At 41.0% G+C, this 21,812-nt stretch overlaps 1 protein-coding gene across 14 annotated transcripts in view; it reads left to right on the top strand.

The window, feature by feature from the left end:
* Positions 1–21,812, top strand: part of FNBP1 (formin binding protein 1) — a 93,230-nt gene that overhangs the window by 9,958 nt on the left and 61,460 nt on the right. For all 14 annotated transcript variants that reach the window (XM_065648794.1, XM_065648793.1, XM_065648795.1 and 11 more), the window contains exon 2: positions 19,702–19,817. In XM_065648794.1, the coding sequence (XP_065504866.1) occupies positions 19,702–19,817 (116 nt within the window). The remainder of the gene's footprint in view (positions 1–19,701; positions 19,818–21,812) is intronic.

The raw sequence follows: 21,812 nt of genomic DNA, 5'->3' as shown, positions 1-21,812 counted from the left end.
AAGGACAGACAGACAGACAGCCTGCCCACGGTCATCAAGGCGTTCAACACTTCAAGGTTGTTGCATGCTTTACCCAAAAACCAGAACTGTAAGCTGAGTGAATGCACCAGCCTATCCTTTAGGTAATGAGAATGCGCATCACATGACGCGTGTGATTCGGTTCCTATTTAAATCAGCGCCCCAGGGATTTACAACCTTATTTTTGGAGTGGGGGGGGACAGCCAGGTTCCAACTCTATTTAAAGACAAAATAATGTTTGTGTGGCTGCCTGCAGTCTTTGGAGATGTGATGAGGTAGCCCAGGAAACAACCTGGGCAGGGTGGAAGCTGATCGGTTCCTGGGAGAGCGCAATGTGAACTGGAGCCGTTCTCCACCTCCTCTTCTGGATAATTATGGGCTGGTTTTCTTTTTACACTGTGGCTTCTTCTCCGATTCTTGTCTGTGTCATCCTTATACCTGTATTGTGTATAAGATTGTTGAAAGCTCCTTTTCCAGAGGTTGGGTATGATTGACAAGAAACTACCTTGAAATAGGAAAGCTGTAATTGTTGGAGGAAGACGATTTTTGCAAGAAATGTGCTGTTGTGGAACACATGTACCTAATCCTTTGGAGACTGAGGTCTGCATGGTGGTTGAGGCTTTTCGAAAATACTTGAATAGAAAGCTTGTGTATCATAATGCCAGTGTTTAATGTTTATGGGAGTGTGGTGAATTGTTCCTGCTAAGAAACCTTTGCTGAGCTAAACAAAGTAAATATAAATATTTCACTTGGTTGTTAGCAGTTGAGTGAAAGTGCTTGGTGGTTAGGAACAGCATGACAAAGTAGAGCACTCCATTCACACAAAGGTCAGAAGATCTTTCCTTTTATATGATATGTGTAGTTTTCATATTGACTTAAATGCTGAATCTCTTGTTGGCTTGGTGTAGTTACCTTTTGTGGTTTGCTTGTGGGTTAATCCCTGGGAACAATAAAAAAATATATAGAATATTGACAGAGTGCTAAAAAGCTAGAATCCATGCTTCTTGAAGAGTTGAACAAGTAAAAAAGTGTCAAAATATTGGAAATTCAAAACCTATTTTATAATTAGAATGCAAAAAATTAAGGTGTTTTTTTTTCTTCATGGCGCATCGGTGCGTGCGGTGTCTGGAAGTCGCTGGTCAGTGGAGCAATATTGATTTTTCTCTGGGGGCATGGCATTCATCCAGCCTTCTCAGCAGGGGGGGAGATTGATTTCCTTAATCAGAATAGCAACAATCCATCCTGAAGCTTCCTCAAGGTATTAGGGCTAAATTAAACAGTCTGGGACTCATGTGTAAGCCCTAATGCACTTCAAGAGGCTTGCTTGGATAAAGAGAATTTTGAAAATAGTCTGAAGATGAACCCAAAACTAAAAGAAAAAAGCCACAGGCTCAAATCATCCTTAAAAGGGGGGACTGTAATACATTTTCTTTTTGTGGTGCAGCACTTAATGCTCAAATTCTCTTAGGGAAGAAGAGGAAAAAATGCATGAACAATATAGCTCTATTCATGGCATTGCATTTATAACTTGTGTTTTTCTCCTTTGTGTATGTGTTCCGTAGCCATTCCAAAAATAGATATACTCACAAATATTAAATTAGTAGAATTAAGCATCTTAAAGCCAGGAAATACACAATTTTTAAACAAAAGTTACCACGGAGGTAATGTGGGCTCCTATACCTGTTGTATTATATCTTAATTTTGCAAAATTGTAAGGTTCTGTTTACTTGTGTGCATTTACAGAGGCTACAATTATGCATTAGCTTCTTGAGGATAAAAACGTCATGGTTGCATTCGGCTTTTCTGGAAATCCTTTCATTGACTCGAATGAGGAATGAAACAGTATGACTGAGCTTTAGTCTGTATATTAAGTGCTTAAGCAAGAATTAAATACAATATGTTAGTAACTTTGTTGGATATGCTTACTGATCATTATGAATGTCATTCATATAAAGGACTATTAAAAATAGTGGGGTAGACCACACGAGGTTTCTTTAGTCTTACCGCTTAGTCTGGGTCCATCTCAGTCTGCACACCAAGCCAGGCAAGTGGTAATTTTCTTTTTACAGAATATTGAAAATCCTTTCCAAATGTATCCAGAAGGCATGAGGCCTTTATAAAAGGTGGAATGTTTTAGGGTGACTCTTGGTTAATAATGTCAGTGAAGACTCACTGAATGTCCATGATAGACATTGGCAGATGCTCATGTCTTGAAGACCTCGAACTTCAGAGATGCTCTGCCCAAGTATTCTGCCATAACATAAACTTCCTTGGTCCTACTACTTCACGGCCCACCAGTTTGTATTAGCAGACAAAACTCCGTTATTTGGAGAGATAAGTTTAAGCTTCGGGGATCGTGGGGAAAAAAGCTCTTTTCCTTTCTTGGCTGAGGGGAGTAGCAGTTTCAGTCGACCTTTGGACCAGAGTGGTGTCTTCCAAGGGCTATTTTAAGTGGAAGGTATTGTCATTGTGACAGCTAAAGAGCACTGACCTCGTCCTTGCTGTGGGAGGGGATGTTCTTGTCAAATTGTGAGAAGTTCCCTCGCCCTCCCTGTACATAGGTAAGCACGCCTTGGTTTTCCTTTCTCTTGCTCTGTATCACTCTGGTTCAGGCACCAAACTTGCTTTCCCTGCTTGGCAGATAAAACATCTAGTAGATTCAAGTCAGTATCCTCTTTCATATTTTTTGTAGATGATTCAGATGCTCATCAAGCAAATGGTCTGTCCCTGTGTTATAAAATAGTTGGGGAGTCATGGGACGTTGAGGGAACTGTGCCCAGAAGCTCCGGTTGCTCTGTGAAGATCAGTAGCTCTGATCCATCCAAGTCAAGGGTTGGACAGGAGGTTCCTGTTTGTTCTTCTTCAAACAAAGGCGTTTCTTCCATGTTTGAGCGCTCTTTAATCCAACAGACAAACCTGCGGCAGTGTAATGGATGAAAGCTGAGGTAAGCAAAGCACAAGATATGAGGAAGAGTGAAAGGGGAAGAGGAGGAAGGCTGACATGTCATTATTTTTAATAATGGGAGTTGATACAGATTGCAGTAGACTTCCTGTCAGAAGGAGCAGCCGTGTATCACAATTAGAGTCTCTAGGTCACCATAAATTTGGGGATCCTTGGTCGTGTTGTGCCAGCACATGCAGTTGAGTCCCTGGGATCGTTGCCAGCTCTTCCTCTTGCCACATTCCCGAAGATCCGAGCTGCCCTTTGCTGGCCCTGCGGAGCAGTTTCATCCCTGTGATTGTTCTGGATTGCTCGGGACGACCTTGCTGGATGCTCGCGATAGTGACTCATTCATTTTGGATATGATAGAATTGTGTTGAAGTCCAGATTTGGAAGATGATATCGATCCCATATTTTGCATACGCATTTAAAAGAAAATAGAACAAGGAGTATTTTTTTATCGTCATGTCCCAAGATAAAATGTTAATTACTGGTGTATAAATGAGACCATATATGTTAACATCTGTGTTTTGAAATATTCAATTTAAAGTTTGTAAACCATGTGATTTTTTTCTTCAACCTAAACAGAAAAGTACAATGGAATAGGAATTATAAAGGTGCAAAGAAAGCAAAGATATGAAAAGCTTATGTAACCTTGGGGATTTTATCTGTAGGGAAATCTATTATTTTTGTTTAAATTACAGCCTTTTAATTTTAGAGAGAGGATAAACTCATGAGATCTATTTTTACCTTGCCAGCACTATCACTTCTAGTATGGAGCTCTTCTGAGAAGCTTTGTCTTGCAAAGCACATGCACTGATGTAAAATGTTGCTCAGACTACTTACCTTTATTAGTTGTCCGCTATCTTAGAAATTGCTTGTATTTTGTACCTTTGTTCAATTAAATCACATTTTATAAAAGACTGAACCTTTTTCTTCATCCCTTGCCTTTGAGTTATTTCAATGCGGATATAAGAACTGAAGCTATGGGCTTTTCGTTTACGCATCCGTTGTGTCTGTGTGCATAATGTCTCCAGCTTTTTTTGGGGTTAATAAGAAATTTAGATCATTGTGCTTAATTTAGTAATGCTGACTCCGCTCTCCGAACATCTGTCACTGTTTGCATGGGTGTCTCTGCAAGGCCCGGCAAGAGTCAGAACTCTCGAGCTCAGGCACATGTTTTTCTAAAGCGTGTGTGTCTCTTGTATCCTGACTAAGAAATTTTTCTCCAATGCATGCAGATGCCTTATGGTTTAGTCTTGAATTCCATTAAAGCAAATTTTATTTCCTGATGTTCTGCAGGTTTTTCGTTAATATCCCATTATCTTCTGCTGTCCTCCCCCATGCATTTTACTTTCCGTGAGTAGATTATGGATTCTCAAAGACACTGTTCTTTTTTGTCTCTTTCTTGCATTACTCACAATATTAACTCTTATCACCATGTACTTTATGGTTTGCAACATATTTTTCCAAAAATGTGAACTGAAGTGTGTTGTGATAACTTCTTGCAGGCCGAGAGCCAAGTCAGGAGGTGTCCTGGTTAATGAAAGAAGGTGTCTGTAGATCAGTTGAATATACTAAGTGTCATAGAGCAACAAATATTAATAACTTATTCTGGTTTTAAGACTCCAGAGCACTGTAAGGAGGCTTGCTGATAGTAACTTGGTATTTTAATATAAATGCAAGACTTTGTTGTTGTTGTTTTGAGGTGGGCAGTTTTCCCAGGTGACATTTGCTATGATGAACTGTAATATCCAAAGCCAACATCTCTTACATAGAAAAAAAAATGAGGACTTTGCCTTTAATATCTTCTGCTTTGAAGCTCGGTGCTCTAATGCCACCTCATTCCAGTAATAAATGAGTTAGAAGTGCATCTAGCAAGACTTCTGAAGAGTGTCTCTCAGTGTAATTTACAGGATCTCAACCCCTGTAGCACTCAAATGTCTGCTCTTTTAGTAAGTGCATTGCTTAAAGTGTTGTGCTGTTCCAGAAGTTCCACTTAGTGGTTTTTTTAATTCACTTTATGAACCTGGGAGTTGCTGTCATAGCAGTTGTTGCTGGAGATCCCATCCCCACTGTGCAGTCCATTGATGGACCCTGTCTTTTTTGTTGTATGTCCTTATATTGAAAGTCAATATAGTGTGCTGATAGATACCCAAAATAGATTCTCTATACTAGAATTGCAGTGTTCACTGAATGCTATAAAAAGTCTGTACGTCTGACAGCCACATTTCAAATAATTATTTTTTCAATATACTAATTAATTCCCTTCAGATAAATAGGCAAAAAAAATGAAATAGAACAACATAAATATTTAATGTCATCTGCTTAAAACCCTCTTGGTCTAGACTTTTGAAGTTACGTGGGGGTGATATTCACACATCCCTGATAAAGAGAGGATGGGATGTGTGTGTCTGTGTTTGCTTTTCATTTATGGAGTTAATTACTTACTCCTTAAAGCTGTAATTGTGAGATGCCCCACACAGCCCTGCTCAGAAATAGTTTGTAGGAAGCAGTTTGATCTCTTTGTAGGCTGTTGCTCTGTGAATACACATTTGGATGTTACAGGGTCTGTTTCCTGGATGGGATGAGCTGGTCTCCACCTCTCGGCATTCAGGCTGCTCCTGTGGAAGCAAATGTGTGGAAATAATACAGAAAGTGGGCTGTAATTTTGCTCTTGCTTTGGGAAAGGGTGAGCCCAAGTGCCCGACATCTTATTCTGCACATCACGGCGTTTTGCATTCTGCTGCTGAACAGCATGGCCACGAGCTGACCTGGGTCCGTGGTCTCCTGTGAGACGCCAGGCTGGGCTCTTTGCAGCACTTTTGTGTGTGAACTGGCTGGATTCCTTGTTATTGCCATGTTATCTTGTTATTGCTGAGTTATCAGCTGCTTATTTTGAACGGCAGGCTTATGGAGAAGTGAGTTTGTAACAGATTTGTATATAATTTGTGGGCACTGTTTATTCCAAATAGACCTGTGGAGTTGGGGAATCCATTACTTTCTGGAAATGAGGCAAACATTTGTTAGATTTCCTCCCACAACAGTGGTAGAAAAGAGCATCGCTGTGCTTGCCATCCTCGTTTGATACTTCATGGCTTGCTTTTGCTGTGATAGCAAAACACAAGCAGCACATGATAATGTAAATGTTCCCTCTGTTTATTTTTGTTGTTGTGGTAGCTTTATACTTGATCTTCCAGAATGTGAGAGTGGAAATCGGGATCACGTATCTGTGTAGTTTTATTCACAAAATTTTATGACATGTACTCTGTACAGCACACTTGGCTATTACATAGTCTTAGTAAAGCAATTCATTAAGAAATATTCCTGTACAACATGCTGCGCTATAATACCAACTCAACTGGACCAGCAGCTCTCCATTACTTCTACCATGATGATTGTAATAACATTGAACTGTAGTTTGTGTTAGTCCTTTGACTAATAATGTCACAATTTATGTGGTGTGGTGGTCTTGTTTTCGCTTGTATTCAAGACAGAATGCTTTTTATTGCTGTCCCAGTAATCAGGCTAAAGTACAGCAAGCAGTTTATGCTTGAAATAACTGTAGCACCCTTTCAGAAAATATCTTTGGTGCCTCAGATTTTTTCGGCCTGCTAACACATTCAGAACACAGGACAAGCAGCTTAAGATCTGAATGAGATTGTTCACCAAATGAGTTGGTGCAGCATATTAATTTGCTAGCACTTCTAAATGCCTTCAGTGTTCCAAGAGCCCGCAATGTCACTAAAATACCAGGAGCTTTGTTGGTTCTAAACTCCTTAAAAGAGAGTTTTAAATTCTTGTCTGCTTGCTGTAGCCTTACCAGCTTTATAAAGAATTTCGAGATCTGCATTCAGAAAATGTTGTGCGTCCTGGGCTTAGCAAAGCTAGCGAGAATCTTTTCTTGGTAGTATTGTCTTGGAGTTTCACTGTGCTTTGGGTTTTACTGTATAGCTCATAAATTATATGAGGCTCCTGTTTGCGCTTTTATTTAGCGAGCAATGGATATGTGTATTGTATGTTTTGATATGCTCTTAACCTTGATGGACAGTCTAGGATTTATGTTGAAAAAACAGTTGTCTTTACAGTTAGGTAAACTAACATAATGTGGTTTTAATGAGACTGGATGGAGTCAGCCTGTTTTTTTTTCATGTGTCCTTTCTGTTCCATCGTAAGTTGATAAGTTGGTATTTAAATGCCAGAGTAGAACTGATATGACATTAAACCATATTTTCTTTTTCCTCTTTGTGTAGTAAACCAAATTCCCCTCCCCCAAAACAATATTCTGTCTGGCAGTTCTTGGAGAAGAGGGTTATGAATGGATTTTTTTAAGCTACAAGAAGTTTTAAACTTTAGGATTCTATTTTTAAGGTCATAAAATGGATGCTTTTATTCAGAGATTGAACCCAAACATTTTAGTGAAAGCTGCTGAGGTGGGTAAAGCAAATGGTGTCACCTGCTGCAGCAGAACTCCATCTGAGGTTTCTGAACTGGTACCAATTCACTGCTCAGAACTGGGAATTGAATATAAAGCTATCACAGCTGCATGTTTAGGAATGGAACTTAAAAAAACCCAACCCAAACATTTAGTGCTGTCCCTTGTTTCACTGATACTGGATTTAGGCAAATATATAGTACTGGAAGATGGGATGGGTGAGAGTGGTCACACTGGTATGACATACGTGCGACTTTTAATCGTAGCTCCCACAAGCGCTGTTTTAAATCGGGTAGTGCTTTTTTTCCATTACTATGTCTAAAAGCTTGATTAATAGAAGACGACTGTTTACTGATGTAATTCCCATTAGGGCTGTAAAGACGGATGCTTATTCAAGCATTGTGAAGGCTTGAAAGCTATATCATGGTACCATCATAATTGTTATAGCATGTGTCGTAAAATGCTCCAAAGGTGTTTGGTGGTTTTTTTTGGACCCGAGGACATGAGATTGTTGTAGCAAGCAAACTGAATTACCCCTTTTGCTCAGCCAGACTTGCCGATCCAGCTTAGGAGCAGAACATCCTTGCTGAGGGAAGCAGTCCTTACTTAAAGGATCAAAGGGTGTTGCTTTTCTTGCTCAGGATGGTGAAACATTATTTATTCCTGATGCATAAGTTTCCAAGTCACATTGGTCAAAAGAGAGTAATTGATTTATTTCCGTAAAATGATCTGACTGTTTAACTTTGAGAGGCCAGAGGCTTTGTCGGGAGCCAGGCTGGAAGGTTTGCACAGTCGGTAGATGCCCTACTTTCCAGAAGCTGTAATTTAAGGTCGCCTTGGTTAGCACAGTGTGGTTAGCACGCTGAACTTGAGCTTTGTGTGTTGAGGCTCCGAGTGTGGCTGTACTACAGCCTGGTTGTGGGACAGTCACCAAACTGCTGTGGTTCCCCACGCATCTCTGATCTCTCTGTGAATTGGTCCCCGTTGCGGATCTGTTGGGTGTAGGGCCTGCACTTGGCACGACCGGGCTGCTCTTAGAGCTGGAGGATCTTTGCTGCTGGTGGTCTCTGATCAGGTGGTTGGGCACTTAAAATTTGTGAATGGTAGAGGTGATTGTGTCATAAAACTCTAATTCTGTGTGTTTCGTGAATGTCACGTTTATAGAGTAGGAAACACTGATTTCTTCCCATTTTACAAGGCTCAGTGACACATGATCTCTCTACTCTTCTTGTATGAATGTCTGTTTAGTGTGATGGAGTTAAATTTACCTCTCTAGATACTTGTAATTGTCTCATGTCCTGTGGAGAATCTCAAGTATCCCTGAGCGAGCAGCTCAGTGGCTCCATCGCAATCCGCAGAGCCTTGGCTGTGCGTGCTGCCCTATTGACGCTGCAAACCTGAAATGTGTGTGGGAGAACTTTCCCTTGTATTCCAGCATGTAATTTAACTGATGTTTGTTTGGTAATTTGCCTCAGATTAAATCAGTCGTTGTCACTACTGAACAAATGCTTTGTTTGCTTTTGGTGGCTCAGCATTTTGCACAATATTTCCCCTCCTTTATTCCACCTACTTTGATGCATTCATTTATTTTTGCTGCAATCTTATTACCAGGAACTGAGGCCTCTTTTGGGAGGAGGGCAGAACCCAGTGGAGTTTCAGGGAGGCTTTATACAGTGGTCATTTCGTTAAGGGAAATGTGATTACTTTTCCTAAGTTTTAAACTTGGATTTAACACGAGTTCACACTCTAATTAATGGGAGTTGTCACCTGAGGATAAACTCGATAGAAATGAAACAGAACTGAGCCAGTGAGAATGAGTATGTGCTCTCTCCCTCCAAAGGAAAAACTTCAGTTATCAGAGAATCCTTGTTTATTGGTTGCAATGTATGCTCTGATGCACAGGTGGATGTTTCTGATCCCTCACAAGATGTGTCAGCAGTACAGGTGCCACATTAGTTTTGGTTTGGCCATATTTCAGTTTGTGATTTGTTGATTAATTCTGTGGCCATACAGGTGATCTCTCTCTTTGCGGAAGAGACGTATGCCAAGATTCAAGTTTGAGTATTTAATGCGAGTGGGATCAGCCTGAAAAAACATGGCTGTAAAAATCCAGACAAACGGCCCGACGCTATGAAGGACTGTGGAGTGTGTGCAAATGCAGCAGGGGTTGGTCCCTTTTCTGAAGTGTTTATCCACTGAAAAGTGGAGATGAGGAAGGTAATGGAGATCAGAAGTTTTGCTATTCGGAATACCAGGCATACCTGATGAGGTCTTTACTTTTTTTTTTAAATGTAGCCCATGTGGTGGCATTTAGGGAGAGATCAAGGACTATTTTGTAAACTTGAACAATGTCACTTTTTTTTAAGGGGTTATATACAAATAATAACATTAAATCCCCTTAAAACCCAACAAAGAAAGCCCCCCACACAAATATTACTCCTTCAAAGAATTGAACAGAATGGGAAATTCAAGAGTTCCTAAACTCCAGCTGTGTACTTGGAGCAGCACCGTACTTGAAAAGGCTTGATATTAATGACAAAATCGTGCACTTTGAAGATGCCTTGAACAGTTTGGATATTCTGCATGATGAATCCAGTATGCCATTGATTTATGAAGTTGAGCAAAAAGCTAGTTTCCCCAAAATATATTCCCTCAGACTGCTACAGTTTGAAGGCGGCGTCTTGTGAATAAGATTCTACTATTGTAATTAGTATGGTTTTGGGTAAGAGGGCAGAATTGTGTGTGTCTTCTTTTAAATGGATCAGCAGGCTTGTTTGTTTTTTCTGTTGTAGTCATCCATGCAATAAGCAGGAACACTGTATGTTTCATTTTTAATAATTAGTACACAGCTGCCTAAAGGGGAAACTGTGTGGGCAAGAGATCTTGTTGATCTCTGTTTTAACAGCTGGGAGAGCTTTGCAGAAAGGAAAAAAAAAAGAAAGATGAAAATCAGTCAACAGTTAATCCAAAGATGTAGCTGGGCACTGAAAGATTTACTGGGAATCAGTTCTAAAATTGTATTTGTCCAAATTATTTCAAAATAAAAGAATGGGTGTGTATTAAATCAGGGAAGTGGGATGGTGCTGGGGAACAGTGAAAAGTTGCAACATTGTCAACTGAAAAAAAATTTTACTGGAACAACAACAATATATATTTAGCATTGTTACCATGCAGCAGCTCCTGAGGGAGGCAGCTTAGATCTGGGGCTCTGTGATTTATCCCATCCCAGCAGCAGAGCAGGACACACCAGAATCTGCTCATTTTCAAAGCTCTTGTTTATAATGCACGGAACAGAACAGTGAATCCCTGTGGGTCGTTGCAGCTTTCAGTCTGCAGCTCTGGATACTGTCAGCAAAAACCAAATCCTTGTCCCATTCCCTCAGGATGAGCAGAAGGAAGAGGTTAGCGTTGCTTTGTTTGCTTTCTTTGTTGTGTGGGTTTTTTTTTTTTAAATGAGTTTTGTGGGTATCATTAATGCTAATGGTAGAGATGCGTCAACTCTCTGGGCCCCAGTGGATTTTAATAGTTATGAACCTTTGCTTAGCTTTTGTTTAGCTAATGAGTTGGGATTTTAAGGTCTAGATTCTGCTGCTTATCCCCACACTTAAGAGGCATAGGTTCACTTACATTTGTTGAACTGCGCTAGTATCACCTAAAGGAGAAGCAGCATGTGCATGTTTGTCTTCAGTTTAAATAATTGAACATGTACATAAAAAGTCTGTAATGCACTCAGTCCTTCCATAAAAATAGTTGGTGTTTCTGAGCTTACATCTGGCATTAGTTGAGGTTTCTCTCTTATTATCTTGCTCTTTAAGAGCTTTAATATATCCTGGGTTGTAATTTGCACATTATAATGTATTTTGAAACAAAACTCGGTCCCATTCTGGGGTTTCTTGCGTGTATTTTATAAGCAGAATTGTATGCTTGAAAAAGTAGTGTTCATTTCTGGATGGTCTGCTTAAGACAGATGGTTCTCATTGTGGCAAAGCCATGCAGTGCCTCAAACCTCAAAATGTATAAACTTATTTGAGGAAAATGAATTGCTGCTGCAGCATGGCCATCTATGAAAAGTATCCTTGGACAGTGCAAACAAGGTTTTTCGAGTCTTACAGTTTTCTTATTTGAATAAAACTGTAATGTTTGTTTTCAAGAGCGTGAAATTTTGACACCCCAAAGATCCGCATTTCTTCTTTCAAGAGATGTGGCGTGACTTTCTTAGGAGTGTCTCCCACTGATAACAGCAGATGACTTGTGTGAAGTCTCTGCCTTTGCGTGGCCTTCTCAGGTAATGGTTTGAATAAAAATGAAACAGCACCTATATAATACTGTGTGCTAGGTGGAGTTATGTTGTTCCACATATGCCATCCAGGGCATCTAACTTACATAATTTCACATCAAAATCTCCCCTGCTCCAAGTAAGCCAGGCTTCCTGTTGGCCTTTGCCTGCAGAATGACCATCGTAGTGTCCCTACCTGCCCAGTACCCTTTGTTTCAGTTGCTGTTTCTTATACTCACCTATTGCTCATCAGCTCTGTCCTGCTCCAGCTGAGCTCTTCACATCCTCCCGCCTTCCCGCTCCCCAGGATTAATCCTTTCTCTCTTATCTTACCTCTCACAGCATTTTTAAAGTTGCTGCAGCACCAGCAACCACATCCTCTCTCACCTTCCTTCCTGGCTGCTGTGTTCGCAGTTACTTGCCCTGTTGCTATAGAGGGGACCACAAGTTCTGCTTTACCACATCCTTTGGAGGATACAACAGGCTAAGGGGGAGGAGACGGCGGCCTGGGTTGGCACCAGGATGGCAGAGGGTTTGGGGCTCCAATAGGTTTGGGCTCTGGTGAGGAAGGCTGTTTGCTGTAGTGGTAAGAGCGGCTCCTGGAGCCAAGACCAGGAGGTTTCTTGTGGGAGCACCTGCTCCTCCTGGAGCTCCATTGCTCTGCACCCGTGGCCGGGTGGCAGCTGTGACTCAGCCTGCTGCAGGAAGGAGCGGTTTCAGTTTGCAGTTTAAGCTGTCAGCAGAGAGAACCAGACTTTGAGCATGTACGTGTGTACGTCTTGGCTCTTGATGACACTGGTTGTGCTCACACAGGGAAGTGTCCTCTTGTGAACCAGGTGTCAGGTTTTGCCAGGCTTCTATCATGGGCGTGAAGGTGGGTGAGCGAGGCAAGCGCTTGGGCTGTGCTCCGGTGACCGGCCCTGTTGGCGGGGGTCCTGTCATTGGGGTTCTGTTAGGGGTGTCCTGTCTGCAACCTGCTGCTCCTGAGCAATTTGCTGGCCCCTTCCCCTCTTGCAAAGCTCACTGGCTGGCTTTGCACTGCGGTTCCTCGTCGTGCTCTGTAACCTGCTGCTGTGCTTTAGAGCCTGGTGTTGTGCATCATCTTTACAGCCAGATCGTAAGCTACGCTTATATGAAGACAAGCTCAGCATTTTAGTTAGTGGGGGATACACCTATGGGGCTTTTACTGTAGGTGATTTTTTTGGTCAGATGTTGCAATTGAATTAGTTCCCTGTCAAGCCTGACGATCTGGTTGTACTCCCAGAGCTGGCCTTGCCTCAGCGTGGCTGTAGATTCATTTTGCTCTCCAGGTGCTGGGCTTTGCACCATATGCTCATCTGGCTTTTTTCAGAAGCACTTCTTGTTTGACTTCAGTCGAGTTTACATCAAGGCAGGGTCAGGGTATGGCTGGAACCTGCCTGGGACATGGCACTTCTGCTTCATTAGCAGGAGGGGTCACCCTTGAGTTTGGGGAAGGTGGTTTTCTGGGTGGGGTGAGTGTGGTTGGTCTCAGGAGCAGTTAAGGGAGTTATTCCCTGTTGCCACCCTTTGCTGTGCAAAGGGCCTTGCTATTATACCTGAGCAACATTATTTTAAATCTAAATTAAAATGGGCATAAATGTTACAGCTTATTTTGCTTTACAGCTTCAGCAAAATGCTGAAGAGAGTAAACATTCCAAGGCTGAAATATAGACCAGTAACTGCTTAATTCAGAATGTTTACTGGAACAATGAGGACAACTAGAGGTGAGTTTATCTAGCAACATAAAAAGATATTTCAACATAAACATAGTCTGGTTCCACTCTTGATTTTCCTCCCACCCAAGTTTGAAATGCACTTAGTTGCCTAATGATGCAGCAAAGAATCTTGGTTTTGTTTGGTTTTTTCCTCACTAAATCAAGTTCTGAGGTGAATCAGAAGAGATAAAAGAATAGTTAAACCTTTTGTGCTTTATGGAAAATGATTTTAAGAGATGAAGATGAGGTGCAAGTGGAGGTGGGGAAGTAAGGTGGATTTTTGCGGAGTATTTATTATTCAGCTCGAGCAGCAATATACCTGTTTAAGGTGAAGGGAATAATTTATTTGATACTTAAAAGGATAAAATGAAATTAAACACGTGGATGAATAGGAGATCGGCATGAAAAAGGCACGTGGCCATAAATAGTTTTGTGAATGAGAACCGGATATACAGGGGTAATGGCAGAACGGATTCATAAAACAACCAGTAAAGCCGCAGCATCATTTGAGTATAAAGCAAGAGCGATGATCTCCCTGTCCCCCGGGATGGCTCCGTGGGGCTGCGAGTCCTTTTGCCTGTGCTGTGGGAAGCAGAAGGTCAGTGTCCTGTATCCATTCGGTACTTAACGTACTTCACATCCATAAAGACGGCTGTTTGTTTAGTTGTTATTAACGGAAGGTTCCACTGACCACAGCTGACAAGTCTCTTATGGGAAGTTGTCTCTCATCAGGAGTGGCTGAGTTGACAGATGCTGAAGTGCTTTTGGATCTTCTGCTCATCTCTGTTTTCTGGAAGGCTCTTGCAGTGGTAGCCTGTACTTTATATGCATTTTCTTTCATTATTAATTTGCCTGCAGACTGTTAACATTTGCATATAGCTTTATTGTAGGCCTCGGAGGATCTGCGATCTGAATTCTCTTGTATTCTGCTAGTGCTGTAGTGCCGTATGGGACTTAACCGAGCCTATGAAGGTCTCATCATCTTGTTAATGATTTTTCTAATTTGAAGTTGTTAAATTATAGAATCTAAAAGATAACTTAGAATTTGAACACTATAACGTATTCTTGATCTTCACTTTAATTCCTTTTTGTGTATGGAAATGGGTGAAAGCATTTGAAAAGAGAGGGATGTGGGAGGAGAGGGTATGAACCAGAGGTGAAAATTAGCGTTTAATTTCCCTATTCCTACTTATGTTTTTAGAGGAGTGGATAAAAAGTCATTTTTTGAGGAAATGGAATTGAACTCTCTGGAGAATGAGGCAGTAGAAAGTCTTCAAATATTTTTAATGTTTAAGGAAAATGGGTCTTTTATTTTCTGGCCAGATTAGAAATATAGGAGGAATATGCTAAATATAAAGGCTTTGTTTTTCTGTTACTAGCATCTGAATTTTCAGCATGTTCTTTCTCCACTACTTGTCTCTGAGGGTCATGGGTTTCCCTCGTGGGAAGAGTGGGGACACCCCTTTATTTCAGTGGATACTAGTGCTGAAGCCTCTGGGCACCAAATCAAGGTCCCATCCATTGCTGGATCTGATTGAGCTTTGGGTTGAACTATTTCACAATAGATTGAAACAGTCTTGAAAGAGGAAGGAGTATCTTACTGAGCTGATCTCCAGAGACCACACGAATAACACTTTCTTTATTGCTCAATAATTGGTTGTACTCCAACTTATGTGGCTTAGAAATGGGAAGAACTTTTTTTTTTTAATGGCTAACTTTCTTCTTCTCAAAATACTTTGCATAGCTGGGGAATGCGACTTCAGGAGAACAGTTGAGGAGTGATGGGATCTGACAGCTTAAAGTAGCTGTTAAAATGAGGAAAAGCAACCAGGCAGCACTATTTCCATTTTAAGCATTGTCAGTATAACAAGCATGCAGCTGAATTTCAGAAAGAACGCATGAACGTGGAGTTATTTGGGCAGCGGAAAAAATACCGGGAGAGAATTAATGGAAACAGAAATGAAGCTAGAAACACGCTTTGCCTTAGGGATAAAGTTTTCAAAGCATTCTGGGTACTTGGATGTCCACTTCCCATTCGATTTAATGACTAAAGTTCCTTCCTTTTTTGAGCTTTGATTTTTGTGTGCGTGCCCAAGAATGCGTTAAACTCTAAACAATGGGAAGATGCTGTTTGTTTGGAGCATCTTGCAGCGGAGGCTCCGCTTTCCCACCCACGTGAAGTCGGGTGGGTCGACTCGTGTGTTCAAACCCCCTGCGTCGCTGGGGAAGGTGCGAGGTGTTTGTACTGGCACACGTCCCTGCCGGGGGACGCTGGTGCAACCTGACCAAGAGCAATAAGTTACAGCTGTATGAGTAGTTTAAATATGTGCACATCTAGATTGTCAATCAAAAGGGTTTTTTTTAAGTAAGGTGTCGATCACAGGTTGGACGGCCAGAGGACACAGACAATAGTGTGCAGGGTGGGAGATTGCTGAGACGCATGACACTGTCAGCACAGCGTTTTGCTTGAGTGTTCTTGTATCTAAACCAGTCTCTGAGTCAGAGGAAAGTAGTGAATGCTTCTAGAAAACGATTTGGTGTTTGTTTTTCAGAGAAAACAGGTGTAAAGTGACCTTTCGTTTCCCCCTTCGCTGTGGTCTGGTGGGAGCATTCTCACTGAACACTCTGTTCTGCTCCTTGTCTTGTTTTCTTGCTTTTCTTGGAGAAAGCTAAAGCCTTGTGGAATTCATTGTTTCCTAATGTTATCCCTAACTGGAAGGGCGAGGAGGCTGCAAAAATGAGCAGGGTGTGTGCATTGAAATTGGAACCTGAAACAGCAGCTCATGGAGGTACCTGAGCCAACCTCCAGGTGACAGCCGGACCTGCCCAGCTCTAGGGGAGCACTTCACCTGCTGGATGCACATCCAGCCCTGGCTTTGTGCTGAAACTACGTCCTGCTCTGAGCCAAGTTCCTTCAGAGCAGAGATGGGTAAACCCTCACGAGGTTTAGGATTCCAAAACTAGACCAAATTTGCTACAGAATAGTTGAGTGAGTTTGTTTGTTTTAATTTTCAGATTCCAAGTGGCAATGCGTTTTTGTAATGAACTTTGGAAATACTAAATTGGTTTTAAAAAATATTTTAGATGTTGATTGTTTGAAGGGATGATATTGTTGGTAACTACTCCTAAGACATCTCCTTTTTAGAAGTTCTGTTCTTGCAGATCCCTGAAACGAGGAGGGCTCTCAGTGTCGGGTGTCTCTGCCTTTCCTTTGGAATCTCATGCTCAACAAGTGATGGTGTTGCCAATTTTACTGACTTTTTTCATCCTTAGGGAACACAGAAAAGAGAACTGGTAATGGAATACGTGAGCCCCGAGCAACACGCAGTTGTGAGGCGTTAGCTGCTTAGTGAAATGGCACTTGGGCCAAAACTGTTCAATGCCCAGAAAAAGAGAGAAACTCTTCTCTTAAAATCTACAGAAAGGAGCTAAATTTCACCTTGCCTTTTGATAGCAGAGGTCAGTGCTTGTAGTTTGTGGTTGAGGTTCTTTTGGTTATAGCTCGGCCCAGGCCAAGTGTCTCTGCTCGCTGTGTAAATAGAAAGTTTGCATCTTAATCTGTCCGCCAGCTGCACCGCCGTGTGTTCACCTTTGCGCTGCACATCATGGAGTTTGCTTTTGCCAGACTTGACATAGTGAGGCTGCTGAAACACCCCAGCAGATCCATCTGGGGGATAGCAGACCAAACTGAGGTAGCGACCTGGAGCCATTTTCAGGGGTTTTTTCATAGTCTGGTCTAACTGGTGCTCTGAGAACGGAGTCAGGGTGGTGGCGATGGAAGAGGTTTGGACAAGCTACTGCTACAATTGCCTTTCCAAGGTGAATCTGCTTTTCCTGTGCAGTCACTGGTCTGATTGATCTGAAAGGGCAGGATCTCCTTGGAGGGCATTATTTCCTATGGGAAACCATGAACCCTCTTTGGATGGGGTTACAGGAGGATGCAAAGTTAGTTTCTTGCTACTAGTACAATCTGTCTGATAAGAGTGGTTTAATTTGCTTACAGGGATTAGGGAGTGGATTTCCCTTATCAAAGTTGGGAATATGTGTGAATGTGTGTGAACTTGTGAGCAAGGGACTGCCTGGTGGGGTATTTATATTACATGCAAGCGTTCATGTTAAACAATGTGAATTGTGGATGAGCAGGGTGTGGGATAGCTGTAAGACCTCTGGATCAGAAGCCTTCAAAAGGTCGTGTTTGTGCTGCCTTCTTGATGCTGGCATAATCTGAGAGATGCAGAGGTGGCGGATTTGAAGCAGAGCAGAAGGTGCTGGATTTGCTGGCGCGATGCTGCAGTCAGCACCGTGATGGTGGTCCGTGGTGTTACCCATTCATCCTTGTGTTCTCCCCAGCTCTGAAACCATCTGAAATATGGATCTGTCTATATGCAAACATGTACTGCCTTAGTGCATATCTTCCCTTTCTGCACAATACATACATCTTCTTTTTGAGTGAATGGTGTTACGTTGGTTTAAGTGTGATTTATACGTTGGTAGTCAGGCTTTTATTCTGTGCAGTTAGAATATTATTTTTCTTTCTTTTAGTTGCCTTTAACTACTTTTTCTTAGTTCCTGGAGCACAAGGCTTAGAAGTTCTTTGCTATTTTTGTAACTTTATACTATTGCCCTCTTGCTCTTCTCCCTCCAGTGCCTCCTTAATTGACTAATAATGACATAATATAAACTGAAGCCTAGTCTGGTTTGGCTGAACTAGTTTAAAATAGTGCCTTATGCTAAACCAGAGCAAAGGCACAGATACACAAACCCCATGTGTCCTATTCCATGCGTGTTGCCTGCTGGTTTTACTTGCTTCTTGCAGAGGTTTTGCACATTTCTTCTTCTTTTTCTCCCCTTCAAAATACAGTTTAAACAGTTTTCTTAGCAATGAGCGGCTTCTGTGTGCGTGATGGTTCTGTTCGATGCTGGAGGGATCTCTCCTGATACTGATCTCACTTGCTGTCAGGGCCACATACGCTACAAAGCAGAAAGCAGTTATTTGCTTAAAAGCAACATATTCATAAACCAGGCTTTGTAGTAGTTTTGTGGGGTTTTTTCTGCTCTCTGCATCTAAGGAAGTGGCTTGGATTGCTCTGATAACATTCGATGATAACTCTACAAACTGAAAGTCACAAGACCAAATCTTTGGCAGATAGAAAGAAGCATCACTTTGGTCAGAAGCTTTAATTGTGGCAGCTAAAAATCTGACCTGAATCTATTGCTGAGTACAATTTTTTTAAAATGTTGTACACCTAACCTTTGTACTACAGTTGTGCAAACTTATTCTCTATTTTCCATGTAAACCATAATGGAACCCAATGCCAAATGAATCAGGCTGATATTAAAGACCTTTTTTACACTGTGTTTCTGTCAGGATAAGTATTCAGTGTATCACAGTTTAAGCAATATTTTTCAAGTATTGTAGAAACATTAACTTCTGAAATACTGTGTGGAATAGATGATTATGGAATTTGAGTGTTGTTGAAGTAACCAAATTATTTTTAAAAATAAGGTAATTTTAGGTTAAATCTGCAGATAGTAATAAGCTGGCTTGGATAATTAATTTGGATTTAGAGTTGCTTAACTTCTGTTGGCATTTATAAATCCCAAATGACTTGTGGAATGTTCTTGATTGAAAAAGGTTTTATTGAAAACATGTGTGACTGGTTTTGAGGGCAACAGTATTTCAAGAACAAAGTACCATCTGTATATAAATGGAGGTGGACAAGAAAACTTATTGTAATCGTAGCTATTGTCCATTTTTGTGGCATCACATGTTAACATGTCTTCTGGTTTAGAACAAAACAGGCTATAGGGGAAGTAAATTCTGTTCTGTAAAAAGATAGTTAGCTGTTCTAAATGATACTTTAAATTCATAACAGTGCCAAAGCTTGAGTATAGATACATTTTTCAGACTAAAATCAGAATTATTAATTAGGAGTAGACCTCAGATTTATGGAACTTCTTTTAACTCTTCAGAGAAAAATAAAGTACTGGCAAGAGTATCCATTTCTTATCCCTCATCAAAGTCTGTCCTTATATTAGAAAATTGTATTCAGTAGAGTTGCCAGGACTTCTGAAATTAAACTGATTCAGAAAGCAGGAATGAAGAATGGTACTGAATCTGTCTCATGTTAAAAGACAGATTTCCATTGATTTTAAAAAACTCTGTCGCTACAAAAATGTCTGACTGTGGTAATGGAAAATATTAATAACTCTTTATGGTGATATGTACTTTGGAAATTATTTTTAGTTATCTCTACGTTCAACAAGACTAAACTGTTTTTTTGATTCTTTGCAGGACCAGTTTGACAACTTAGAAAAACACACGCAATGGGGTATTGATGTTCTGGAAAAATACATCAAGTTTGTAAAAGAAAGAACAGAGATTGAACTCAGCTATGCAAAGCAGCTTAGGTAAGTTGATATGTAAAGTTCTGAGCCTGTAATCATTTGTAAGTTTACTATTTCAGTGGTAGTGATTTTGTTTATAATAATGGCTTTTAGAGAATAGCTTTAATTTAGAGAATGGAAAGCTAAAGTTAATTTAATGTACTGGTTTATTATCTCTGCTAAAAACCATATGCTTTGCGAAAAGAAAGGTTATTTAGGTGACTGAGCAGCATACTAGGGCTTACTCATGATTAATGGCTTGGGCTTTGAGGACAGCATTGTAATGTTTTCCATGAAATTAGGGCTGCTGTGTGGAAATGCTGAAGGGTTTAAGAACTCAGCAGAATAATGATCGTTTGTAAGGCGAAGTTTTGGGTTTCTTTTCATAAGACAGGCTCTTTTTGAACACGTGTTGGAGAAACTGCAGGTCAGAAAGTCAGTCTCAGCCCTTGGAAATTTTATTTATGTAGTTAACCAGGTTGCAGCATGAGATTTGAATTTTGACAGTCTTACAATCTTGTCACTGTTCTTGCAATGTGGCTCCTGAACAGGGCAGAGATCCTGTAAATTTCTCTCAAGTAGCTAAAATACTGGAAATTCCTGCTAGGTACTTTCTACACGTCTGGTTTGACCATCAGGTTGTAGGTAAAGAGACAAGTGTATGTGAACCAGAAAAAAAAAAAACCAAACATGTTCCTTGAGGTCAAATCCAGTGTAAAGGGGGAAGGGAAGAGCTGCCAAGAAGCCTCCCACCATGAGTAGCTCTTACCCTGCTTTTCCCAGAGGACAGAAAAAATGAGAGGTGAACAGGGCTTGGAAGGGAGTAGAACACAGACAGTCCTGCTGCTGTGGGGAGAGGCTGTGGTGTGATATTGTCGGCAGCCAGTGGTGTCTGGGGCAATAAACTGGAGGTGATGGAGCTGACTGGGGAGGGGAGTGCAGGACTGGTCCTTCCGAACACCTCCAGTAAATCCCTATCAGTTTTTGCATGACTATAATACATGTTAGAACTCTTTCCATCTTCTCTGTACTTATCGGGATGGAGATTGGAGGTTCTAGTTGGTCTGTATATATCGAAAGCACAATATTTATTTCAAAAAAAAAAATCACCCAGAATTTTTGGTGCTTGTGTGCGAATGGATTTGAGATGCACAATGGCCTGTTATTTATAAGGGGCTGGTAGGTGATAAACCTCTGCCTATATGGTTCCGTGCTCTCTCAGGGGAATGCCACAAGGATTCCCCAGGGTTTCTGCTACAGACAAGCAGGAAATAGAAGATGACTCAGGCAGGAACAAATTGCTCACATCCTATGGAGATGAGAAGAGATTGAATTACAGAGGCAAAATGAGCTGGAAGGAAGAAAGTATGACTGGACTGGGAAACCCCAGCAGAGTATCTGTGTGTGCAGGCCTGTCCTATGAGGAATCACACACCAGACTCACTGAATGTCTTCGGATGACAAATTTCAAGTTTAAAGAGCATAATTATGAAAATAAACACACAAACAAAATGTTTAGGGAAAGTGGGAAATAGTTCTACCTATGACTATCTAGAAACTCTGAGTTTCCTTTCTTATTCTGTCCTAGTCTTCCAAAACAAACTTGGTTAATTTGTTTCTTCTCTGTGTATTTTAGTTCCCTGTCCACAGCTGCGTTTGTCCCCCCACATGGGTGTGATTTGAGGACAAATACATTAATCTCTGAGAAGCTCTTAGATGACTCCAAATAGCATTGTGTCTAAGTTAGAAGTATAAAAGGAAAAAAAAAAAAGTCTTGTCGAATGTTGAGATAAAACAGTGCTGGAAGCCAAAATAAAAAAATAAATCATGCGTCTGCTTTTAGTAAGTGTCCTTAAGTGCGGTGCGAACCTTCCTCGTATCACATCCATTTGGTGTAAAAGGGCTGCAGCAGATCAGTGGATATAACTCCAAAAGTTTTATTTATAAAATAAGTGAAGCTGCTGAACTTTATTTTCTTTTGTGAAACCTGTGTTTTGTGCTTGGTCCCTGGGCTCCCTA

This window comes from Caloenas nicobarica, chromosome 19 (genome assembly GCF_036013445.1).
Source record: "Caloenas nicobarica isolate bCalNic1 chromosome 19, bCalNic1.hap1, whole genome shotgun sequence".
Lineage (NCBI taxonomy): Eukaryota > Metazoa > Chordata > Aves > Columbiformes > Columbidae > Caloenas > Caloenas nicobarica.
Note: the sequence above shows the minus strand (reverse complement) of the source record. Positions and strands in the feature narration are given on the sequence as shown.